This window comes from Cricetulus griseus (assembly GCF_003668045.3).
Source record: "Cricetulus griseus strain 17A/GY chromosome 1 unlocalized genomic scaffold, alternate assembly CriGri-PICRH-1.0 chr1_0, whole genome shotgun sequence".
Classification (NCBI taxonomy): Eukaryota; Metazoa; Chordata; class Mammalia; order Rodentia; family Cricetidae; genus Cricetulus; species Cricetulus griseus.
The window spans coordinates 56,482,400-56,508,558 of NW_023276806.1; the positions used below are offsets into that span (position 1 = coordinate 56,482,400).

Sequence of the window (26,159 nt, forward strand, 5' to 3'; positions counted from 1 at the left end):
TAGTGGTGAAGGAGATTCCCACTCATTAGCCTGAATTCTGAAGCAGAGCGAGCCATCAACCAACCACGTGTAGGGGTGTTAAGGGCAGTGTCCGGGGTCCCCCGCCCGGCGGGTATTAACAGGTCACAAAGCCCTTTGCCGTTCGTTCTGAGGGCCTAGATGCTGTGCTTTAGGCTTTTGTGATGGGTTCCGGGGCCACTAACTAACTGCACACAGGTGGTCCCGCGGCCAGAAAATCAGCTGCTTCCTTTCCTCCAGGACCACGATCTCACCTCCAGCCAATTTGCTCGAGGAATAAGATTTCCAGGACCCACCTAAAAGTTTTCTGATTTCACAAACACCCCGCGAGACAGGCGTGGGCTTCCACTCCCGGCTCCCGGAATCAGGGAGCCACTGGTGCCAAGAGCGCCCAAAATTCAGAAAGAAAACGCAACCCACAGGGAGCAAGAATGGTGGAGGTGAGAACTCTCGGGGCAAGGGAAGGCAAAGACCAGGAGCCGCAGAGAAGGAGGCGAGCGGACAGAGCGAAAGTGTCCCCTCAACTCCTAAATTGGTGGCGACACAGCCCCCTCTCTATTGCGCCTGCGCAACGCTGCCTCCGGGCTACCCCGCCCCTTCGCGCCTCCGGAGGTTTACTTGTCTCTCGGCAACCATTGACCCGCAGAGCCAATCAGAGGGCGGCATTCGCCCGGGCCCCCGCCGTTAGCGCCGGGCGCAAGGATCCCGCGGGGCCGCGGCCGGCGCGCCCCGCCCTGGCTCCCCCGGGAGGCCGGCCGCGGGCGGGGGCAGGGGCGGGGAGGCGCGGGGGAGTGGTCAGGCCGGTTAAGATCGGAGGGGGCGGCGGCGGGACCGCTCACTCGCGGCAGCTGCCTGGGGGCCATAGTCACCGCGCCGCTCCTGCTCGGGGCTGCCCACGCCAACCACCTGCCTCTGTCGCCTCCTCTTCCAGCGTCCAGGTGAGTCTGCGCTCCTCTTCCTCCGCAGGTGTGAGGATGCTGCTGCGGTCCAGCGGGGAGCCACGCTCTCACGCTCCCGGGTTCGTCCCAGCAGAGCCTGGTGGGATTCCCCGGAGATGGAGGGGAGACACCGGCAGGTGTCAGGACCCGCACGGCTCCTGCGCCCCTGGCTCAGGCTACCTCCGTGAGAGAGCGCAAACTTTTCAGAGACTATGACCGGGGTCTGGCAAACTTGGGCGAGCTCCTGCTGGCCCGGCAACAGGAGAGTGGGTGGCGATCACTTCTTGCTCTTTCATTGACCCTGCCAGTAGGTCCGTCGGCTCTGCGCTGCGCCCCTGTGGTGCGCACACTGCAGCCAGAACCGGGGCGGTTTTGAACCCCGCGGTTTCGGCGGCTTAGATGGAGACGCTGCGGTCCGGGGTTAGAGCCTGGCAGGCGAGGGGAGGGCAGCTTCCTGGGCTCAGTGCCCAGGATGGCGGCAGAGATCATTCTCTCTTCTGGGACTGTGGACATTGCGCGCGGCCAAGAAGCTGCGCGTCTCTCGGAAACTTCTCGAGAATACGGCGACTGAGAAACCTGGTTCCTCCCCTTGGGGATCGAAAGTTGCCTACCGCGTGTGCTGAAAGTCGTGCAGAGTTAGTTGACTCTGATAGCGGTGCTGTTGGTGACTTAGAGGCGCGGCTGCCCGTTGCGGTGTGGGTACCCTTTACCGCCGTTCGCGAAGAGGGTGGGTGGGACATCTGAGGAAGTTGAGGAACCTGCAGTGCCAGCTGGTAGCCCTTACACCTAAGTTCTGATACTCAGTGAGCGGGCGGGCGGGCGACCTCAAAGTCAAGGGGGGGGGGCGCTGGTGAGGAAATGCCTATTTGGTTTTTCCAGAATATAGAATTTCCACCTGAGCCGATTGTCAGATCTGGGTAGTCTCAGCCCCTTTTCTCCCCTCTCCCCCTTTAAATGTGTAGAAACCCTTCTGCAGGGCCGTGACTAATTCCTGGTCTGAAATCCTTTTTGCCCCTCGATTTGAGGATAAAGTGCTGACAACGAAAGACTTAATAGACTTAACAGATTTGCAAAGAACAGCTATATATGTAACCGTTTGAATTGTGACGAGTTTGGTTCTGGAAGTAAAAGTCAAGATGGTTAGCTCCTCCTTCCAGCTGCCCCCTGGAAGGAGGGTGAGGGTGGCCATTGCTGGCTACAACTTCCAGTGTAGTTTGCTTGGCAAGGCAGTGAGTGAGCCAGAAAGCTTGCCAGGCAGCCGAGAGGGTGGAAGGAAAGCTTACCAAGAATTCTACCGTGCTGGAAGTCTCCAGAGGTGTGATTCCCCGCCCCCCCCCCACGCCCCACATTTTACCCTGCAGTTGAAGGGTGTGGGGTGGGGACTAAAGAAGGTTGAATTTCTTCTCCCTGCGGCCAGCTGGACCAACTGTGGTTCTGTCTTTTGCCATTCTTGTTTGTGAAGATCAAGTTCTTCGTAACTCTGAGCAGGTAGCTGAAGGGACACCTTGGTTTTGGAGTACCCAGATGTGAATTAGGAGCTTTTTGAAGATTCTGATGTGTAGAAGATTTTGATGTTTGTAATAATTGTTCCAGTATCTACACAGAATGTCCCTTACTGTCATTAAAATTATGGAGGTGGGGTGCTCAGCTATCTCTAGACTGTTACCAAAAGAGAGGTCCCTACTTTTGTAAGTAACTTTAGTGTGTGCACCTAGAGCAAATAGTCACACTCTTTAGGGTGAGTTTCTCCCATAATACCTGCCTTGTATCTGGAGATCAGTTTGTGAACTCTAGAGGGAAGGGTTTGGCTCTTGGCCTGTTGGTCAGAGAGTGTGTGGAGTGCTAAGGGCTCACTCTTCAGCTCCACTGCCAGTATCATTACCAAGCTTTCAGCCTGACTTGCAGCCTCCTGCATTCCCTATCCGTCTCCCAGTCAAGCACACACTTAGTCTGCATCCTCCAGTGTTCAAGACCAGGCAGATTATATGTGCCGTGCACTGCCCACCAGACAGTTCAGCCACAGCTCAGCCATGAAGGTGATTTAAAAGTGGGCTGTTGTGTGGTTAGTGAGGCTCAGCTGTTACAGAATCAGAAAACTGCATTGAATGTTTCCTTCCTTTCTTCCTTCCTTCCTTCCAGCTCCATCCACTAAGTAGTACCTTTTTCTTCATCTTTCTTCTTTGCTATGCCATCCTAGAGTCAGCCAATGAAGAAGGGCAACCGGGTTAGATCGTTGTTGCCTATATTACTGAGAAAAGCTATATAAGCCTGAGGTATGGTGGCGTTTGGGAGTTTATCTCCTTCCTGTCCCTGAAACACACAACTCTCTCTCTCTCTCTCTCTCTCTCTCTCTCTCTCTCTCTCTCTCTGTGTGTGTGTGTGTGTGTGTGTGGTGTGTGTTTGTGTGTGCTGTGTGTGTTTGTGTGTGCTGTGTGTGTGTATGTGTTTAGTCTGAGGCGTTTCCTGGACTAAGACTGGTCTGTTGCTCTCTCTCATTATTGAAGAAACGGGGAAATGTGGAAAGCTGCCCTCCACCATCTTGGTGTTTTGACTGTAGCTAATGAGGTTGTATTATGATGACGCCAACTCCTCCATATTTAAAGAAGTGCCCATGAGTTTAAAGCTACTTGAGACAACAGTAAAGCCGACCTCTTAATCTCTTGGACCATAGGTTTCTCCCACTTTTTAACCTTTTGATGGGATGCATTCCTTGTAAGGAAGCTTTTATTTAGAATTGAAATGGTCATAGAAAGTAGCATCTTTACATAACCCAACTGCATAAGGGGACCTTGTGAACTGTTTCAAATTAGTATTCTGTACAGCTGGCCCTTGTAGCTTGCTCTTGAAGTGTTTGCAGAACTTTTTGGAACAACAGAAAAAAAAACTTAATATGAAGAAATAATTACTGACATGAAGCAGATCTGTGTGCAAGGAAGCTTTATGGTTTCAGAGCATTTTCCACTGTGGGTCATTCAGCTGCAAGGAGGTGCTTATTTCTTGGATAAGGGCAGGCAGGCAGGCAGGCAGGCGGGCGGGCGGTTGGGTCAGAAAGTACTTCCTAGGTGGTATTTGGTGCCAGGTGCTTGGGAGGCTTAGGGAGTGGTATGTGAAAAGCCTGTGGAAGAGCTTTGGAGGTGAGAGCGGCTAGGCTGCCTTTATGATGCTCTTGAAGAACTTGTTTTTCTCTCAGTTGTCTCGCCCCCCTCCTCACACATGGACCCCAGAAAAGTAGGATTTCTGGTCACTCTATAGAGTCCTGATCCCTGCCTAGAGAGAGTGCATGCATGGCCTTGCATGCAGACATATTCCTCTAAAGAGAATGCACCTTCTACTGAAGGCTGCCTGTTGCTCCTCCCAGACAGAGTAGGAAGCTCGATTGGATTGAGTGTTCTGCTGGGTCAAGTCCTGGAGGATGGAGCTTCTTGCATCAGAGGCTCCTGGTCATCTTTTCAGGGAAGCCTCAGCAGTGTAGGTTTGGAGCTGAGGAGCAGTGAGTGCAAATAGATTAGCAGCTGAAACTCCTAAGCCTGGCCAGCCTCTAGCCCCACCCCCCAGCTCTCCACCCTCCCTCCTGTCCTCCCAGCCCCAGCTAGCTCACTCAGCCTTTCTCTCTCCGTGTTCACTCAGCTGCTGGCTCTGCTGACTCGTTCTTTTTTTATTTTTTATTTTTTTTGTTTCTCACTGTCATCACTGACCTGGTTTAGGGGACTGTAGACAGGAGCTGGATGAGAGTAGCAGCAGCCTCCCTGTCTCTGGCCAGAGAGATCAGTCCTCTGCCTGGAGCACTAGAGTAAGTTCCCAGGATCTGCCCATCCCTGAGATCTCCCTGTATTCCTCTAAGATGCTATTTCCTGATGCTTTCCTGGCTGCTCCATGGCAGGTGGTCCCTAACTGTCCTACCCTGCCTTGCAAAATACAGACTTTGATATTTGGGGGAGGAGGGATTGAGCACAACCCCTTCCCCCAAATGAACTTTATTTTAATATGTCTTTGGGACGTCTGTTCAGGCTCTGACAGATCTTCTCTCATCCGAGAGCCATATTTTCCCACATCTTTCTGCTCCAGTATTTTACAGTTTTCTTTTGCATATTTTCTTGTTTCTAAAAAAATAATATGGAACTAAAAGGCTTTTTTTTTTAAAGAAGCCCCCTGTTGTCTCCATATCTGGTCTCTATTTAAAAAAAAAAAGTGAAGAAAATTATTCAGGGATCATGAATCATCATCTCCTTATCCCATTCAATCCCCCTTCCCTTCTCTCCACACTTGGCCTTACAGAATGAGGCCAGCCCGGCCTGGCTGCATGCCCCTGCCTCTCCATGCACTGTGGTGTCCTTGTCCCTGCTTGTCATAGAGTTGGGCATCAGGACTCTAGCTGCCTGAGGCTATAGTGCTGTGGTGTGGAATATGGGGATATAGACGAAAGAGTGGGTTCAAGACACAGGGGTGTTTGCTCTGGATTGGTCATCTGGCATTCAACACCATTGCTGCTACATCTCATTCCTGACTGCTGTAGACTTTACACTTACTTCCTTGCCTTGTAGGCTGCCTTTCATTGGGACACTGATCCTGGCAGACCCTTTACTACTTCAGGCTTTCATTTCTGTATTGTCATCCACAGCAGACAGAATCATTGGTGTCCCATAGACATATGGGAACAGAAGCCTGGTAAATTTCATTTAAACCATAAATCTATTTATCTATTTAACTTAGTATGTCAAGTAATCAGTGCAAAATCCCATAACAGAGATATTTTATATCCCTCCTTAATATCAAGTCCCTGAAGTCTATTTTGCATTCTGTATACACTGTGCACTCTGTTTGGACATTCTACCTTTCAAGTGCTCAAGAGCTACATGGCTTGCAGCTACTGTATTGGGTAGTGCAGGTCTAGACCATGTGCAAAAATGTTTGACTCTCAAATCCTGATTCTCTGTGTGTGTGAGAAGCAGTAGTGAACCAACCAAAGTCACTGAAGAGTGTCTACAGGACACAAGCTCTGTGTGGCCAGGGGTCTCTGTCCCCTCCCTTCTGATCAGAGTCCCAGGAGAGTGCTTCCAACACAGGAGGTACTTGGGTATCTGGACAAATGAGCAGCATTGGGTCATCACACTGTCTTACTGATAAGCATTCATCCTGCGAGGCAGACTTAATGCCAAAACCCAAGCCGTTTTGGTTCTCCCTCCATTGCTTTTGTTTTAATAGTTTTCTTAGAGAATAGCTGGAAGACCTGCAGATGAAATCTGAGATTGCCAGGGGACTAGGGCTGAGTTTTATTAGCAGTTAGTTTGTCAACAATTTGCCTTTAATGAAAACTTAGCAATGATTAAAATTTGAACAAACATGCAAGAGGAGAGAACTTTCAAGGCAGAGATGTTTGGGAGATCTCTAGGGGCAATCTGTGGACAGTCATACTGGTGACCTGGCATCCTGGCCCTCTCAGCTCTACACTGGTAAGACACCACCTCTTAGAAAGTTGGTACAGAAATAACTATTGTTCTGTGGTTTTGTTTCTTCACATAATGCACAACGCACAATGTATTTAAGTTTAGCATGTTTCTCTCTGCTTGGTCTATGCCTACTACCTAGAGGTCTGCCACCTGCTATGTTAATAGCCTTAACTTGACTGGTCGGCATGGGAAGTTCCCATCAGCAATGAAACTGAGGCTAGCTTGCACTTAGACATTTGTGAATGGGGTGTGTATACATGTCTTACCCTGATAAGTGCTGCGTTTGAGGGCTAAGCGCTCCTGGTCCTTTCCCTGATAAAACCCACCGATGCTGCTAGTGACTAGCTGGAACTTGTAGCCACTTTTAACTGACTAACTGAAGTCTTTGTTTTGGGCAGTTGATGATGTTCAAAGGTCTGAGCTGGAGAGCCGGATGGTGGTACAGCCTTTGAAATAAGCCTGAGGATTGTGACTTGGTCTTCCTTTAACAGTCTCCTCTCTAGGAACCTTGTTTTCCTTAGTCCAGCCCACCTCTAAAACAACAATATCAAAAGGCTGGCTCTGTTGGGAGAGCCCTTCATGTGAGTTGAGATTGGTTATGTCTCTGAGTTAGAAATGTATGGTATAGTGACAATTACTATTTCTAGTTCAATTTGTGTAGATGGTGCTTCATGTTGACCCCTTGGGCAGGGGTGGGGTGGACAGGGGGGGCCGGAGGGGAGGACCTCAGGTACTTTCTTCTGCCTAGTTGTCAACTCACAATATCTGTATTCTGACATTGCAATTTGTTGCATTTGCAAAAGGCAACATTGCATTTGTGATGACTTCAGGGTGAAGTCTTGAGCATTTGCACTTCCCCTCCATGACTATTGCAATATCTGCCCCAGTGTTTTGATTCTGCTCTGTGCTTTCACGACCCCAGCATGACTTCTTCCAGCATTATCTCTCTACCCACACATGCTTAGGCATCCTATTTTGAGAGGTGGGGAGTAGCTTTCTGTTTGGAGTCACGTTCAGGTAGTGTCTGGACAGGGCCCAGTTTCTGATAACCACTGGGTGTAGGGGAGCAAGAATCTGAAGATCCCCAGACTCTAGAAGCTTGGAGCATGGCAAGGCAGTGCCTGTTCTATGCCTCTTGGAGCATGGCAAGGCAGTCCCTGTTCTATGCCTCAGGCCTCTGTTGTGGGAATCTGACCAAACCTTTTGCCTTTGGTAGACAACAGTGTGAAATGGCTACTGATAACCCTGAGAAAATAGAAAATGTGATAGAGCAGCAAGTGAGAAAAAAGCCATCTGGGAAGTCTGGTGTCATACTGTTTTCTCTGGGCACAGTATTCTGGCCAGGGACAGCCATTATTGTGAACTGAGGTCCAATGGGTTATGGGCATTTGGGTGGGTTAATTGTAAATAGGACTGTATTAATTACATGTGGGTGTGAAAATACCCGATATGAGCAGCCTAAGGAAGGATTGGTTTTTCTTGGCTCACAGCTTTCAGGTACAATCATCATGACAAAGAGGGCACAACAGTGGGAGAGCCAGGCATCTGGCCACATTTTGTCTCAGTCAGAAAGCAGAGAGAGATGAACACTGGTTCCCAGCCTGCTTTCTTCTCTTCATTCAGCCCCAGATCTAACCTTAGGGGAGATGCTACTAACATTTGGGGTGGATCTTTTCCTACATCAGTTAAACCTCCCTAGAAAGGGTCTCTCAAACATGCCCAGAGATGTGTTTCACAGATGACTCTGAATCCATCAAGTTGACAGTGGAGAGTAACTGTATCACAGTGGTATCTTGGGAGAAAGTTTGTGTAGAATACACTTTATTGCCTTTTAAAGAAGGTATTAGTTTATCTGATCCTGTTGCTTTGGGCTATCTCATCTAGACTATTCTATATATTCCCAACACACAAGTTTCTGTTTTTCTTTTCTTTTCTCTGTGTAGCCCTGGCTGTCCTAGAACTTGCTCTGTAGACCAGGCTGACCTTGAACTCACTGAGATTCGCCTGCCTCTGCCACCCAAGTGCTGGGATTAAAGGAGTGTGCCACCAATGCCCAGCTGGATGTACTTTCTTAACAGGTTTGAGGCTGTGGAGAAGTATCCAGAATGTGACTCCTCCCTGTTGGGAGCCCAGGCTGTGGTGAGAGGCTGGAAGCCAACAGACTAAGGGCTTTTCAATGCCACCCTAGGCCCTAGATAACTTCTGGCCTTTATAATTCCAGGAATGCAAGGAGGGAAGGAGGACATCTCTATAGAAGGCCACACTACTTCCACCCTGGTTTTGTTCTTCACTTCTCAGCCTCGGACTGTAGATGTCCATGGTCATTTAAAGTACTTGGCTCAAGCTTGGAATGTGTCTCAGTAGCAGAGCATTCCACTTAGTATACACAAATCCTTATTTTCCTAAATGCTCGTACACACACACACACACACACACACACACACACACACACACACACACACCCTTTTCTCTCAGGTTAAAGAATCTTAAGTCAAATGGTATGGGTGAGTGGGAGGGGGCAAATGTCTTGTCTGAGGTTGGGCCCTTGTGGTCTGTTCCAGGTTGCTTCTGTTTTCAGTTCTGTCCGGGGCTAGCCCTTTGGGATCTGGTACCTCTCTATCTGCCCCGTCATCTGTAGAGAAGGTCTCTTCTGTTATGTTGCTTTATCATGGACCAACCCTTCTGATCTCCCTGTCACCAAAGTGCAAGCTAATGGTTGTTGACTCTGCTAGCAATGCCCACCTCTGACAAAGCGGATCCTCCGTTACTGTCTGCTGTCAGTGTTGCCAGACCATCCTCTTGACTGGCTCCTTCCATTTCTGGCTTTGCTGTTCTTCTGAATCTGCTGTGTCTAACATGAGCACCCCCATCCCCCAAGTTGGGATCTTAGGCCTTCATCTCTGAAGCATTAACTATTAGCATGCTATACTTACTTTTCCCATCCTGGTAGCTCCAGTCAAGGCTGGATACACCCCCAAAGTCATCATGACTGTGGGGGAGCAGTTTCTGTCCTGGCAGCTGTTAGGTAGTTGAGTTTTACATGTGTCACCAGCCTTTCGCACCTGCCATCTGGTCTTGCCTCACTCCAGTGGCCAAAATTCTTTGCCACCATCTGATTAAAACATCTCATGTTCTCCCTCCTGTCCTGTTGACGTAGTGCCACCTCCTTCCCATGGCTACTGGAACAGCTAGTTCTTAGTTTTCTCCCACCCTGGAATGCACCTCAGCTTCCTACCCACCTGCAAGGAAGAGAAAACCTCACTAGTCACATTTCTCCCACGTAGCAGCAGTGTGTCCTTGGACAGTTTACAATGTGCATATCCTCTTGGTTCCCCAGTGTACTCCCCTGAAATAAGGGGAAATGACATCTCCTTCATAGGGATTTCAAAGGCCCTTAAATATTTATTTAGTATACAGCATGCATGCAGAGAGGTCAGTAGCAGTTTGTGGGAATTGCTTCTCTTCCACCATGTGGGTGCTAGGTCATCAGGCTTGGCAGCAAGTGCCTTTTCCTGCTGAGCCATCTTGTTGCCCTATACTGCTTCTATAGAAAGCAGGTGGTCAGATGTAGTTAGAGCCCTGACATCATTGTCTCACTGCCTACCTGGGATATGGCAGAATTTCCAGGCTGAACACCCAGATGCATTTCCTGCCCTCTGTTATGCCAAGCATGCCAGGGGACTCGGTCAGTACATCCTGGCTGGAGCTTCTGAAGCATGGGTAGAAGTTCCCCTGTGGGAAAAGGATGTGGGGAGAACTAGAGGGGTTTTGTTTTGAAACAACCTGTGCAGCCCCCTTTTGCAAAGTAGGGCTTCCCAGATACGGTGGCCCATAAGTGACTTCCAGGGTCTCTCTGAAAGCCACCTCTAAGCCACTTTGGAGTCCTTTGGTTCTAAAGCCTGCACAAAAGCAGACAGTAAAGGGTGACCCACTCAAAGCAGAGACAGTGTGAGGCTGAGAAGGTCGAGGTTAGCAGAAGGCAGCTTGCTTTTCTAAAATTTAGTTTTATTTTTTTGGTTGGGACCAACAAATCTTTGTTTTAGAAATGCTTGTCTGAGCAGCAGTAAGAAGTACTTATCTATTGCACTTGTGGGCTTGTGACCTGTGTTCCCTGGTGTCCCCAATCTTCTGCCCACTAAGGCCCCTTGAGCCTGAGGGAGGAGTCAACAGTTCCAAGAATTAGGGCTTTGGCTCCAGGGATGAGTTCCTGCACTCTTTTATGAACCACACTGTTTAAATCAGGGATGCAGGAAGTTTGGCTTGTGAGGATTGAATGTGAAGTGATCCCAGCGGCTTCTTCTGCATGGGATTTCCTTCGCTTTTATTTATGCTTACCCTGCTCTGTATGTCAATGAGAGTCAAGCCTGACCTGTGGTGAGAGGCAGCATGGGGTATGTTTGGAGAAAGACTATTCTTGGTCATTTTTACTTCTGCTTAAATGCCTTTATAAAAATTTTTATATGCACCCAAATAGTCTCTTACCTGTAGAATCCACTCTGTACACAGGTGTGTATGTGGGGGGTCAGTTTGTGTGAAAGATATACAGGAAGGACACTCCCTCCCCCGACTGGGGTGTCTTTGGTCCATGCTCACATTTCACTTAGAAGCCTCGAGTCTGTGCCCAGGCTCAGTTCTTGCCTGACCTGAAAGGATTTACTAGGAAGATGCACTTTTTTTTTTTAAGATAGCATCCAGGAACAGTGAAAGGGCATTTTGCCACCAAGGGAATGTTGATATGTTGATAAGTGATGGTGCTTCTTTCCATCCTTAAACCTACAATAGTTGGAAGAGGATGTTGTTCATCTCCCTCCCGAATGAATGATGGGCTCCAATAAGAGAGCTTCAGTTCTAGCCTCAATTTCCCTGATGCCTTCTAGACAATCACTTCTATAACTTCCGTGTTAAATATCACAGGCCTGGAGAACCCATCCTTGGTTTCACAGAGACCCATCTTACTGCATGCAAAAACTCTGGGGGCCACTTTCCAACAAGGACTCAGTGTTAGTCAAATCTCAAACCTGAGACTTTTATGCAAGTGTCCTCAATGTCCTTAGTACCCTTATCCCTATCTCAGACATCTGCCTCCCCTGCATGCCCATCTGAGCCTGTTCATGACTCCATTGGCTATACCAGAAACCTCAGTAGGCTATGTAATAGGATTTCAGATAGATGCATTTCTTTTCCCCACTGCAGCTCATTGCCCTGTATAGCTCTGCCCTGGGCACATACAGCAGCTGGAGCATCTACCCTGACCTCAGGGGGCTTAGTCTAAGCCTTTGGCACAGGTTGCATCTCCTCCATGTCTATTGCCATCTCTGCAAAACATTTTCTCTCTATGTGTGTTTTTTTCTTTGCTGCTGTAGCCCAGGAATCCAGGGGTCCCTAGGAGAAATAACTGTTCACCAGTAATCATACTGTCAAAAAGATTAAATATTGGGGGGCTGGAGATGGCTCAGTGGTTAAGAACACTGGCTGTTCTTCCAGAGGACCTGGGTTTGAGTCCCAACACCCACATGGCAGCTGAAAACCATCTGTGGCTCCAGTTCCAGGGGATTCAAGCCTTTTGTCGGCCTTCTTGGACACTGCCTCCATGTTGGCATACATACATATATACAGGCAAGACACTCATTCACAGAAAGGTAATGAAAATGTATTTAAAAACAAACATTATGAACTGAGTAGGCATTTGGCCATCTGGGATTATAGAAGTGTCTGGATTTTCAAACCATTGACCAGTTGTGTGCCCACCTTTGCTGACTTCCTCTTTGTATAACCACAATGAATCTGCTTCTCAAACATTGCTTTGAATTTACTGGACTTCAAGTTAATTTGTTTCCTAGCCACTATTGTGCTAATTCTGCTAACTAGAATTTGCCTTTAACTAGGGCCTTTCATGAGCTGAGCATGTTTGTTTCATGTGATTCTTTTATACGGAGGTTACATAAGTGTTGATTTAAAAGCAGTTAATTAAAACTGAAACTGTTGAACTAAGGTCAGATGTGTTATCTAAGCACCCACAGCTGTAAATTACATTTGTTCTTGTAAAACCAATGTTGGAATAATGTAGGGATATGCTTTTGATATTTGACATCATCTGGATTTCAATAATAGTTATAAAAATCTTTATATATATTTAGAAATTTATTCACTTCTATTTATGTGTGTACGTTGGTGTGTGGATCTGTGCATGAGTACAGGTGCCCTGGGAAGCCAGAAGAGGGAGTTGGATCCCCTGGAGCTTGACTTCCAGATGGTGTGAGTCATCCAACATGGGTGCTAGTATCCAGTTGCAGGTCCTCTGCAAGATCACTACACACTCAACCACTAAGCCATCTCTCCAACACCACCATACCACCCCCTCCTGCCAAATATCTTATCAATTTATACTTTTCTAATGAGCTAAGAACATCATAGGTAAATTTATAAATGCATTTGGGGCAGCTCAGCCTCATCAGAACCAAGTTATAGTAAACTGGAAGAATTATAGACCATACTGTGGATGTGACATCAGCCCATGTCCCATAGTGTGCTTTTTATGGACTCCATTTTTTTCCTCTCAGAGTTTACACAGCCATTCATATTTATATCCAAAGAAATTGGTATGGAAAATGCCAACATCAGACTCTTGAATTCCTGAAAATGCACTTACTGACTTAAAAAAAAAAAAAAGAGTTCTTGCCACAGTAGCCAATAATCAGCAAGAGGACATAGCAAGGGCTGGAAAGTACAGCAGGGGTGGCTTTGATGGGTCTGAGGTGAGAAGTAGCTGCCCTGGGAAACAGTTGCAAAGTGTTCTGATACCAAACATTAAGTAGATGGAGTGAGATGAATGGGCCTGTTGTTATTTTGAGTTTGTCTTTCAACACAAACAATGGATGCATTAGGTAGAAATTTAACAGAAGGCCTTCTAAAGGGAAACCATCCTCTTCCCCTATCCCTGGCAGATGCCAACACTTCCAGCATGGAGGGAAAGTGTCCAAACAGATTTGATTTATTTGGTGTGTAGATATGGGGATGAAGCAGCAAAGGGAACCGAAGAGATTAAATACCAGGGAGCGAATGAGTAGAATTATCACAGCAGAAAGATCTTGGACTGTGGCTCACAAGATTTTCAGTTTTTATCAGTAAGTACTTCCACATCCAAAGGGTACAAAAATGCAACCTTTTCCACACCCACTCCAAACTGAAGATGGCACTCAGTACAGACTGAGTTACGTGTGAACTTGTTTAGGCATGAAGTTTTACATGCACAGTTTTCCTGAAGTTTTCCACTTTTCCACTCATGAGTCATGAGCATTTATATTCTTACACACAGAGCAGGCAATCTCCTTTTGAACACCTACAGGCTTCTGAGCATGGCTGTATGCTCATGTGACATTTCTGACTTCCCCAGTGCCTGTCTCTGTGCATACTTGCAGATATACTAGAGTTCAGAGGAGATGAGGCAGATAAAGCAGGACCACATCAAAGGGTAATGGAACTTAAAAGTTGAGAGTCTTACCTTGGTCTTCAAAGAGCCCAGGGGCCATGCACCAGAGGTGTCTGCTGTCCCACGCATGAGCTGAGCTCTGCTGCCATGATGGGTTTTAAGCACTGGGTTTTAGGTTGCCTGCTCTCTGAGTGAAGTTGAATATTTTGTGTCTGAGCCACTGTTTATATTCTTTCCCCCTTCTCTTTTAGGGTCTTGTATCTAAGACTTCTTACTAAGGAAATAAATACTTTGCCTAAAGTTATGAATGTTTTCTTTTGTATGTCTTCTGAATGTTTTGTATCATGTAAACATTTTAATTTTTATGTAGCCAAACCTGTCTGGTTTTGTGACTGGCTTTCTGCAGTTCAAGAAGGCTTAGCCTTGCCTACTGTGTAAACTTGTATGGAAATTTTGGGTTTTCTTTAGTCACTCCTAGAGTTCTTTTTGGTCATGACCCCTTTGGGGGTTGAACGACCGTTTCACGGGGGTCACCTAAGACCATCGGAAAACACATTTACATCATGATTCATAAAGTAGCAAAACTAACAGTTATGAAGTAACAACAAAAATAGTTTTATGACTGTGGGTCACCACAACATGAGGAACAGCATTAAAGGGTCACAGTCTCAGGAAGGTTGAGAACCACTGAACTAGATCTTAGTTTTTAATCCCTGTCCTAAGCAACTAGATCTGACTTTAGCAGGAGATAGGGAGCCAGCTTTTAAAAATATATAAATTAAGCATCTAAATATTTGCTAGTTTGTTTTCTCAGCACCATTTGTTTTTATCTATGGGTTGGGTTATTTTTGTTTGTTGAGTCAGGATCTCTCTATTTAGCCCAGGCTAGTCTGAAACTCTCTATTTAGCCCAGGCTAGTCTGAAACTTTAAATCCGCCTTTTAAGTGGTAGATTCCTAGGCGTGAGCCCCATACATTTCACTTACTGTTTTGAAATGCTTCCTCCTTTATAATCAGTCATGATATGTATTTGATATAAATAGTTAGAAAATTCTGTCCCAACAGTTTGTCCTTTTGTGCTGATAACACAGTTCCTGTCTTCAGTGCTCTTTCCCTTCTCTGTTACAGGCCATTTTCGGAACATTAGGGGCTATTCCTGCCCCTGCTCTCATGGGACCCTTACAGATACTCAGTCTAATGTAGATTTCAACTTTGAATCTGCTGCCAATTTAAAACTGTGTGAAGGTCTTCACACATACTTTTCACTCCAAAGGAAAGAGTTATGGCTCCTCGATTCTCTGTGATCCCTAGATGACCCTTCTGTCATGTTCTAGATTTTTATAGCCCTACATAACTTTTTCTTTTTGACCTCTCTTTGTCTTTTTAAGGCTTGAATCAAAGGCCTTTCCTACAGTTATTCTATGCTGTAACATTACTAGGGTTCTTTATGGAGATTTTTCTTAATATTGTTCCTTGTATCTCATTTGCTGACCACATTGTGACTTATCAGACCTGTGTCAAACATGGGAGCCCTGGGAAGTGTAACAGATGGCAGACAGCATAAAGCAGCTCATCCACTATGCCTGACTGAAGCCCACTTCGCCCAGACTGCAGGTGGTCTAGCTTCTGGCTGTGTCTCCAAACAACGCTCAGACCATAATATTTTCCTGAAAGCATTCAAATCTGTGCAGGCACAAGTCTACTGTATACTGATCATAAAAAAAGGGGGGGGGGGACAAAGAACCACTGAGTATCCAGTGAGCACAGAGAAAAGAGAGCCCAGCTGTCCCAAATCTGGCTTGGAGGCAAATGCCAGCCACAATAGATGTTAGGTGTGCATCGCAGGCCATGCTTGCTTGTCCATCACTGAGGTGGGCCATGCTCAGAAGGTCTAAATAGCTGCAGACTTTTAAAGAATCTTTCATCTTCCCCTTGACAAATGCTCTTCTATATAGCAAGCAGAGGGGCACTCAACCCCAGAGCCCACCAGAGCCTGCTCTGATCCTGGGGAAGCTGCCCGTTTCCAGCTGAGCGAATTGACAGTCCCTCAACTTGTGTCATTGTGCTGTCCTGTCACCCCCAGATCATTGCTGTTTCTAGCCATGCACTGCTTTCCTCCCCTCTGCTGTTCCAGCAATAGCTCACCATGGCTTTGTTATCTGGTATCCCCTCTTTGCAAGTGATCACTTCCATGGCTTTCCTTTTGGCCCCAGTTTAGGGAGTGCCTCTCTCGTCTATTTGTTGTATTTGTTTCCTTCCACCAGAGTTGTATAGACTACACCTCTCCTTGGGTTGGAGTCTTGTACTATCAACAATGTTTGTGATGGGGAACTGTAAAAGCTCATCCCCACATGAGTAGTGGTGCCCTGGTACTGTAGCAGCCACAAATCCCTGGACCAGGGCAGGCTCGAAATCCTTGTTGGAGTCCAAAAAGGATGCACTTATATGCATTAAAAAGCAGCAACTTCCAAACAATGAAACTGTGGCTGGGGGAATTTTGTCTGCACTGAACTTTACAGGGTGGAAGACTGCACCAAAACCTCCTTTTTAAGCTTTTATGTCTGTCTAGATGACATCCAAGCAATGTGAGAACACAAGGAGATACCAATATTTTGCTTTTATGTATTAAGATTTCTGGCACTCCATCATTTTCATCTCTTTGAAAGTGAGACATACTTCCCAGTTAGTAGGTAAAATTGCAGCTCATGCACTTTGTTTGCATGCTCATGGCCCAAGGTTCAGTCCCTAGCACATAATTATTTGGGAAACTTTGTGGTTCCAGCATGTACTTCCCATTTAGTATTCAGTTTTGTTTTGGTTTTGGTTTTTTGAGACAGGGTTTCTCTCTGTAGCTTTGGAGCCTGTCCTGGAACTTGCTCTATAGACCAGGCTGGCCTTGAATTCACAGAGATCTGCTTGCCTCTGCCTCCCAAGTGCTGGGATTAAAGGTGTGTGCTACCATTGTCTGGCTCTTGTATTCAGTTTTAATTTTATTCCCCCTAAGGAGCTTCAAGGATTCCTTCCCCAGAAGTTCACCTGCCCTGAGGCTCTTTGTGTCCTTGCTGAAGGAAACCCTCATTGCAAAGCTCCATCTGACTAAAACTGTTATGTTGACTATAACTGTTGTGTCCCAGATGATGCTGTGTTTGTTGCAAGGTAGATTAGGCACATATATGAAAAGGAAGTGATTGTCTTCCATAGCTGAGATGTAGTCTATTCCTAGAGCAAATGGAGCAGTGTTGTATGTGTTCACGTGTGTGTGTGTGTGTGTGTGTGTGTGTGTGTGTGTGTGTGTGTGTGTGTGCGCGTGCGCACACTGAGTATTAGGGTTTAGGTATCTTCCAGTTCAAGATGGGAACCCAAAACAGTAACTTCTATAGAAATCAGAGAAAATTAATAAAATGCAAAGATTGTAGCAAGTCTTAATCTGTCCCACCAGCCAGCTCCCAAATAAAGATATAGAGACTTATTATTAATTAATGAAAGCTTGGACTTTGGCTTAGGCTTTTTTTAAAAAAACTAGCTCTTGCAACTTAAATTAACCCATATTTTTATTAGTCTATGTTTTTACCTATATCCCATTTGTGTGTCCATCTCATTCCCTGATGCTCTGGTGCCTATATTACTCTCCTACTTCTTATCTCCCTGCCCTGAAGTCCTGTCTATGCTTCTTGCCTAGCTATTCAGCTGTTTATTACACCAATCACAGCAATATATTTTCACACAGTATACAAATATTTCATAACAACAGATTCTATTTCTCTGCACCTTGATAGGCTTTTTAGTGCTTTTTAAGTGATATGGTTGGTTTGTCTGCTTTTCTTCACACAAAGCAGCCTACTCTGCCCCTTCCCCACATAGGACAAGCACACCACCAGCAGCAAGAACACCCACACAAAGCAAAGCAATGCCAATATCCACCTTGCTGTAGAATGAAGCTTGTACATTTGTGGGTGCCATTCTTGGTGTTTAATGTGTTTCATGTTCACAGCCATGGTGAATAGCAGGCACCATTGACTGCTGGTTTACAGGCAGTTGATAAGTGGATACCTTTGAGGTCCTCTACTAGCTTTGCCATGCCCCCATGAATCCTAACTCTGTTTCTCACCCCTTTTCAGCTCCCCCTGGCCAGAACATCCCCAAAGATGGCAGAGGAGGGCAGCAGTACCAGGGACTGTGAGTCTATCAGCGTGCTCAACTGGGATCAGGTTAGCCGGCTGCATGAGGTCCTGACTGAGGTTGTACCCATCCATGGACGAGGCAACTTTCCAACCTTGGAGATAACCCTTAAGGACATCGTCCAGACTGTCCGCAGTCGGCTGGAGGAGGCAGGCATCAAAGTTCAGGATGTCCGACTGAATGGTTCTGCTGCTGGCCATGTTTTGGTCAAAGACAACGGCTTGGGTTGCAAAGATCTGGATCTGATCTTTCATGTGGCTCTTCCCACAGAGGCAGAATTTCAGCTGGTGAGAGATGTAGTTCTGTGTTCCCTTCTGAACTTTCTGCCAGAGGGTGTGAACAAGCTCAAAATCAGCCCGGTCACCCTGAAGGAGGCGTATGTGCAGAAGCTGGTGAAGGTTTGCACAGATGCAGACCGCTGGAGCCTGATTTCCCTCTCCAACAAGAACGGGAGGAATGTGGAGCTCAAGTTTGTTGACTCCATCCGGCGTCAGTTCGAGTTCAGCGTGGACTCCTTCCAGATCATCCTAGACTCTCTGCTTTTGTTCTATGACTGCTCCAGTAATCCCATCTCTGAGCATTTCCACCCCACTGTGATTGGGGAGAGTGTGTACGGGGATTTTGAGGAAGCCTTTGACCATCTTCAGAACAGGCTGATCGCCACCAAGAACCCTGAAGAAATCCGAGGTGGGGGTCTTCTTAAGTACAGCAATCTTCTGGTGCGGGACTTCCGGCCTGCGGACCAGGAGGAAATCAAGACCCTGGAGCGTTACATGTGCTCCAGGTTTTTCATCGACTTCCCAGACATCCTGGAGCAGCAGAGGAAGCTGGAGACCTACCTTCAAAACCACTTCGCCGAAGAAGAAAGAAGCAAGTACGACTACCTCATGATTCTTCGCAGGGTAGTGAACGAAAGCACCGTGTGCCTCATGGGGCACGAGCGCAGGCAGACCCTGAACCTCATCTCTCTCCTGGCCTTGCGAGTGCTGGCAGAACAAAACATCATCCCCAGCGCCACCAATGTCACCTGTTACTACCAGCCAGCCCCTTATGTCAGCGATGGCAACTTCAACAACTATTACATTGCCCACCCTCCAGTCACCTACAGCCAGCCTTATCCTACATGGCTGCCCTGTAACTAACCTTAAGACCTGAGGGTTTCCACAGTGGGAACCCATTTAGGGCAGGGGCTCTCGGGTAGGAGAGCCTCCTCCTAGACGTAGGTGTTTGGCTTTTAAAGGGGAACTCAGCTCTGACTCTGCTTTTCTTTGTGAGCCCATCGGAATAGGTCCACAGACTATCATGAGCCAACCCTAAAAAGGACCCATTACAGTGCCACTCCAGAAGATGCAATAGGAAGTGTGACCTCTCTACATCTTAAGACAGTCACTAACTTGTCACTTCCCAGACATTAGCACATGGGATTTGAACTCTGCACAGTCTCTGAGAGTTGGGCAGCATATGAGAAGCATTAAATTCTCTCTTCTCAGCTAAGCCTAACAGTCCTGTGCAGGCTCTCATTCAGGATTCTCAGCAGTTACATGGAAGCTGTGCTGATAGTCTCTTACTGTGTCCGTTTTAGTCAGCCCCCCCAAACTGGTAAACACGAGGGTGCTCTTTGTGACCAAATTTTCATTCATGGGACTGAGTTGTGTATGTCTAGTCCCTGTCAGCAGAGCTGAGAGTTTCATTCATCAATAAACCAAAGCCAATAGCTGGAGACTTGAGATCTGGTTGGAAGTGGTTTATGGTAGATGCTGGGCTGTATCAAGGAATTATGAGATATTGTGGAATAAAAAAAATGACCTTTTCTTGAAATGTAACTTGAAAACAAAATAAAATGTGGAACATAATGTTAAAAGTAGAATTGTGGTGGTGGTGGGGTGGCGATTGTCAATAGGAAACATGAATGTTTTGTTTTTGTTTTTATTTTCTGTAAGGAGTTCTTATAGAATGACATGTTTTCCCCCCCTTTCATTGACTCTCTGATGACTGACTCTGCTCTTCCTGAGAGTGAGGACTGTGTTGTATTTAGAGTCACTGTCTATCTGACACAAGGTTCTTCCCATGTTTTAATTGGTAGCCCATTTTTGGATATCATTCCCAGTATGACAGCTATTTTGCTGGAGTACATTGACCTTTCTTTTCCAATCCCTACAAAAACAGTGATTGCATTCCCCAGATATTTTTCACAGCAGGAGAATTTGGGAATTCCAGAAGAGAGTAACCAGTGGACCCACTTTTGAAGTTCACTTCCCCTCTCCAAGTTGCAGGGGTGTAGGGGTTTAGTGTTGTCTTGCCTTGTGTGTTCTAGTCACCAAGGCACTTTGCTATCACTCTGCTGTATTTGGGGACGAGCTGAGTGAGTGAAGGATAACCTTTCTTATTGTGTAGATTTGAGCATCGTGTTTATGTTCTGCACTTTAGAAGGAAAACAGTGTTAATTGCTGGCCCAAAGCAAGCAGTCCATGGGGAGAGATCTGGGCAACTGTTGCCTTTACCTAGTAGGTTCAGATGAGAGATTTGAAACTTTCCAGGGGATATTTTAGAATGTATCACTTTAGTATCAAGGGGAAAGACATTCAATATCACCAGCAACCTGGATTTCTAAAGCCATTCCATCAGATCCATGGGTTCAATTTTTACTTTGTCCAGTGACCATAAAAATCCAAAGATCCAAGTGATTGCTTTGTATTTGCTTTAAACAATCTAGTTATCTTCATGCAAAAAGGCTTAGTGCAAATGACATAGCTGACCTTTTTCTAGTGATGTGTTTCCAAGATTCTTCTGGAATGTGCTTTATTGGTCCCCCTAAGAGTTGATTGCAGTGCATCTTCACTGGCCTCCATATTAAGCTAGGTCACCATAAGCCACTTAGTATAACTAGTTTCTGTTGCTCTGTGAATCTTAGTTATGTTTGAATTCACTGGCTTTGCATTCTGTGATGGGGCCCGAGCCAGTTCAGTGTTGAAAGGAAGGTAATGAAAAGCGAACCCAACTTTAAAAACCATCGGTCATCCATGACCTTAAAATGCTGCCATTGTAGTGAAATGAGAATATGTTTGCACAGAAATAGATTTGCTTAATCAGAGTATTTGAAGTGGGTTGGAGCCTCTCTCAATGTAAGCACTTGCTAATAGAAGCAGAAGTCAGGATTGCATCCACTGAGAGGGGTTGGGGACCAGTGGGGCGCTGGAAAAAACATCTGGCTTCTTTTTGGAATTCTTTCTGCTTTATATATATATTTTCCCAGTCTTGTCATAGTCACCTGAGAATGGAGAGAGAGAGACACACAGAAGCTGTAAGCCACACTGTATGATGGCCCTTTTGGTAGTTTCTTTGCCTGCCCAGCTGTTTTGTAGTTTGAGAATTGGTGTGTGTTTTAGAACCACCATGGTAAAAAGTTGCATTGACCAAAGCTCCATTTTTAAGACACAACTCCTGGATTGTCGTCATCTGGACTAGAGGTGTATCCACCTGCTCTGTGACCCTTCTACCAGACCAGAAAGAGGCCAGGAAACCTTACATTTATTTCAGAAGTCAGGAAGTTCTTTCTGGAACCTGCCTTTGGTGCTGCTCGCATATGCACTAGCCACCCTTATTTGTAATGTATCCAGTGACTCCTCTTTGTGTGTGCTGGGTAATGAGAAACTTGGCTTTGGCAGAGGGCACTGAAATGCAAGTGCAGGCTCTAACTGGGTCCACCCTCCCAGTCTGCAGAGTCAGCAGCAGCTGGGTTGAAAACTGTGCCTTCATCGTTGAGTGCACACACATGCACACACACCTGGTCCTTGGCCTTGAGCTTCAGGCTCACCCTCCTCCTTGGCAACAAGATACTGCTCCTAGGTCAGTCATTCTAATGCTGAGATGAAACTCTGGTTACTAACACCTCTAAATCAAATTCCTGGTGACTGCTTATGGACTGAGTCATGGCCTACACCTGGGACCTGGCGGATGAGTGAAGTGGGGTAGGGAATATTTTTGTCTTGGTTCTTGAGTTTTGGGGTTTTTTTTTTTGTTTGTTTGCTTGCTTTTTTTGTTTTTTGTTTTTTTGGCTTTCCAGTGTTTTCCTCCTCCTGTTTGATTTAACTTGGAACTTGTGTCATGGTGATCTCTCTGTGGATCTGCACTTTGTGTTAATGTAGTAATAGTCACCTTGCTAAGCCCACAGTCTGCTCACCTTCTAGCTGACCTGGTGCTGGCCCCTTCATGGTGGTTTAGGATTTTACCCAGTACTGCTTTCGTTTTCGGATGTATCACCACTGAGAACCAACTTTGATCTTTCCTTTAGTTATCTCTCTTGTACTGGTGCCCTGTTTCAGGACACAGCTAGACTTGGCTCAAAAGCTTTAGTCTATACTCTGGGTAAAGTATAGTTATCCAAGCATCCTGATGCCTCCCGGCCTTTACTTCTGAGTGTCTAATGGGGCCCTGCACTGGGGAAAACCCTTGGAGGTGTGATTTTAGAAATTGAAAGATTTCCTAATTTTCAAAGTTGGATTTACATCATTAATCTGAGACAGAATTTCACAATATCACAGCTAATTTTGGAATGTAGCCTAATTTAACCAATTGGATCCAGAGGGGTGAGGAGAGGCTCTTAAAAAGGCCTGGCAACCTCTCAGGATTATTTGTGGAGCTCTCTGAGGAAAGAAAATTACATTTTTTTTTTTTTTTTGTGAATTCAAGTGCCTTCATCTTGTTTACCTATCACTTAAAAAAAAAAAAAACTTTAAGTATAAGCTTAAAGCGTTCTGGAGTTTTACCTGGGCTATTGAGATTTGGTGCAAATTCTCATGTGTGTGTGTGTGTAGGAAGGTGAGGTGACCATCCACTAAAGAGGAAGGAACTGATTAACATGATTTGGGGTCTTCTTTAAAAGAGAATACAGCTACCTGGCCTTTTTGAGTATTCGTGAAAACTTGATTTTCCTGAAGCATCTATTTATTTCCAAATTAACATGGATAAAGACAAAAATGCCCAGTGGACTCCATTGGAAGCTCTTATTTCTGTATTTGTATAGGCTGAAGTATCCTTAGCAGTGTCTAGAGGTACGGGCTTCCTCCTTGGTACTGGTCACTCACCTTCTTACTTGATGCAGATGAGATTTCTTATCAGTGCAAATGTATTAGAACTTGATGAAATAAAGCTTTGAGTTTGAGAAATAAAGGTATATTTAAAAGTGTAAAAAAAACCCAACTTGTCAGTTATGCTCCTTGCTTCCCACCCCCCTCTCCCAATTTGGTCTTGGGTGGTAAACTTTTGGTTTTAAGAAACACGGGGATGAAGAGTCTATTACTACTGTCAACTTTGGCAGTACCATGTCAGCTACTGTGGTGTGTTTGTGTGTGTGTGTGTGTGTGTGTGTGTGTGTGTGTGTTTACCCTGAAGGCTCTAAATTCCTTTTCCAAGGTGCCTGCCTAACTGAGGTGGATCTTTATTGCAGACTTGAAGCCAGTGGCTAATCCCTCCTATAGGTAATGTCTTTCCTTACTTGTTTTAATTCAAATGGGGATTGACCTTCAGTCTCAGGCATACCAGACAAGCATTTACCTATGATCTACCCTCCTAGTCTCACAGTGTTTTAAAATAGTATTGCTTCACCAGAACCTGGGTTTATCTAGTGACCATGGTTCTATGACCATTACAGTAAGAGACCCCAAATAACTATGCATCCTAACTAATTGATTTCATCATTTCACTTTATGAAATAACTATATGAAAAACGGATGTGGCTGATAGATATTTAAAGGGCATAAATAGTTCTGTTCCAGGGTGTCCAATCTTTTGACTTGTGACATGACATTGTCTTCTACATTCATAGCTATGCTGGGATGCATGTGGTCTCTGGGCTACAGGTTGGACACTTCCTAATGCCTTTAGTCCCATCTCCAGTTCTCCAGATCTGCATCTTTTCCCCTTATCCTGTGCTTTAGAAGGCTTCCCTTCTTTGATTTATTTTTTAACTCTTAACATCTTAGCCAAAAACAAGTGTTTCCCATGCCTTACCTTGTTGGCCCTCCCCATTTGTGCTGCCCATCCTTCTAGAACACTCCTTTACTCTGGCTCTCGGTAGAACAGGGTGCCGTGTTCCTGTTATCCATTAAAAGTACCTAGGAATGTAAGTGGATGCTGAATCCAGCCCTGCAACGTTAGTACTTTGCAGCTAGCCCTAGTCTTCCCGTTTCACCTAATCTACTTCTGTTTTCAGAGACCATAGCCCTTTCCCTTGCGCCCTATTACACAGATGGCTTCTAAAAATTCAGCTAAGTGTGAGTCCTTGACCCACTTCCTCTGGCTTACCAGGTACCAGTCCCTGATACCTCCCCCTTCCTGTGTTCCTACTAGTGTCCTTTACTTGCTTACGTCAGTTCTTCATCTACATAGTGGACACCAGTGTGGTGTCTCTTGTTCTCCTTTGCTCTCCTCCCACACAACTGGCAAAGGTTTAATGCTTCAGATGTTGAATGAGGTGTTTTTGTCCCTGGAGGACTGGGACTCGGGCCACTAGCAGCCAGAAGGCTGAATCCTGGATATTTCCCTGTATGTGTTGTAATGCCTCATTCTGATGCCAGAAACATTTGACTCCAGGCTTTGTCTGGACCAATATTTACATGAAGAGTAACTCGTGTGTGTGTGAAATGGTGGAATGCAGGTCTCCAGAATGAGTTGACAGGCCCTGACTCTGTGATGCCCATCATGAGCACTTGACCTAATGAAGACCATTACTTAGTCTCCCCACCCCTTTTAGTAGAACCTGTGCTTCCCTTGCAAGTGTCACTTCCTCCACACAGGAGTGAGGCTCCTCTTGTCATCCAGTATCTAGGATTACAGAAACATGCTTGCCAACTTCTCTGTCCAAGGAGCCGTTGGGTGACGAAGGTAGGACAGCAGCATTACTTGGTTGTAATGGAGGATTACTGTCTATGGAAAATGCTAACAACATTGGCAAGACCTGAGAGGACTTAGTACAGCAAAGGCCAGTGCTTGACAATAATGACATTTCTCCAGCCAACTCATCTGGTGAGTGACTGCAGCTCCAAACATACTTATGGAAGGCCGAGACAGAGGAATGTTAGGGGTTAGGTCTAGATTGAGATGTTAAGAGGAGCCTAACGCCACCATGGTAATCGATCCTCTCTCATTCCACAAGAGTCTGAGGAGGGGTTTGTGAGACCCGAGTGACCACCTAACTCTTTAAGTGATCACAGTAGAGCTGGGGCTATAGTGGTGGTTCCTACCTCCTGCCCCACGTGGTCCCTACAGTGGGACCTCAGGGATAAATGCTCTCTAGAAATTCGCTGCACTGGCAGATGAACCACACAGAGATCAGCCTCTTGACTGGGCATTCCTTTCTTGGATTTCTGTGAGCGGTGCCAAAAGATCTGAGGCAGCTGGGCTGTGTCAGCAGGATTGGTTTTATGCTGTTCCTGACCTAGTTCACCAGGCTTACCTCTTCTGGGTCTAGCTAGATCAAGCGTTTCTCAATCCCCAGGGAATTTCCCCCAAAGCGGCCCTTCTGATTTCAGTGTAGGGAGTTTCTCCAAAGGGACCTTAGAGCAAGGATCACCTGCATTGTTTGAGAAACTTGGGTGGGAAGGGTGTGTGTGTGTGTGTGTGTGTGTGTGTGTGTGTGTGTGTGTGTGTGTGTGTAGGAGAACGCTAAGGTTGGTCTAGACAGTTTATTCCATCCCTTCAACATGGATAGTTCATGAGGCTTTACCTTAAGAGGTCTGTTGGAAACTAAAGCCATGAGGAAATAGAATCCCTCCTTGACCAGGGTCTTATGTAACAGGAAGACCCAGAGACTGATATTGGGGTTCAAGCTTCAAGCTGAAGTTCAGAAAAGCAAAGTAGCTGGCCACTAGCTCTCACCTCTAGCTCAGGCTAAAAGGGCTGATCCACGAGCTCTTCACCAAGCCTCAAACTGCTGCCTCTTCTCAGTGTGCTGGAGAATGAATGGCTCCTACTGACTACTGAAGACCCTGCTCCTATCTTTTATACCCCTCTAGTGCTGGAATTAAAGGTGTGTGATCTGGCACTCTTTTTAGACTGATTCAATTTCATGTATCCCTGGCGGCCTTGAACTCAGAGAGATCCCATCTACCTGAGTCCTAGGATTAAAGGTGAGTACCACCACCACCTAGTT

At 46.1% G+C, this 26,159-nt stretch overlaps 1 protein-coding gene across 1 annotated transcript; it reads left to right on the forward strand.

The window, feature by feature from the left end:
* Positions 1-701: 701 nt before the first annotated feature.
* Positions 702-23,197, forward strand: Tent5c (terminal nucleotidyltransferase 5C). The gene is made up of 2 exons (XM_027393788.2): positions 702-956; positions 17,950-23,197. The coding sequence occupies exon 2, from the start codon at positions 17,977-17,979 to the stop codon at positions 19,150-19,152; it is 1,176 nt and encodes a 391-aa protein (XP_027249589.1). The 5' UTR covers positions 702-956; positions 17,950-17,976; the 3' UTR covers positions 19,153-23,197.
* The last annotated feature ends 2,962 nt before the right edge of the window (positions 23,198-26,159 follow it).

Bases quoted from the DNA above. Each gene is read 5' to 3' on its own strand.
- Tent5c (XM_027393788.2), top strand. From the start codon at position 17,977: ATGGCAGAGGAGGGCAGCAGTACCAGGGACTGTGAGTCTATCAGCGTG.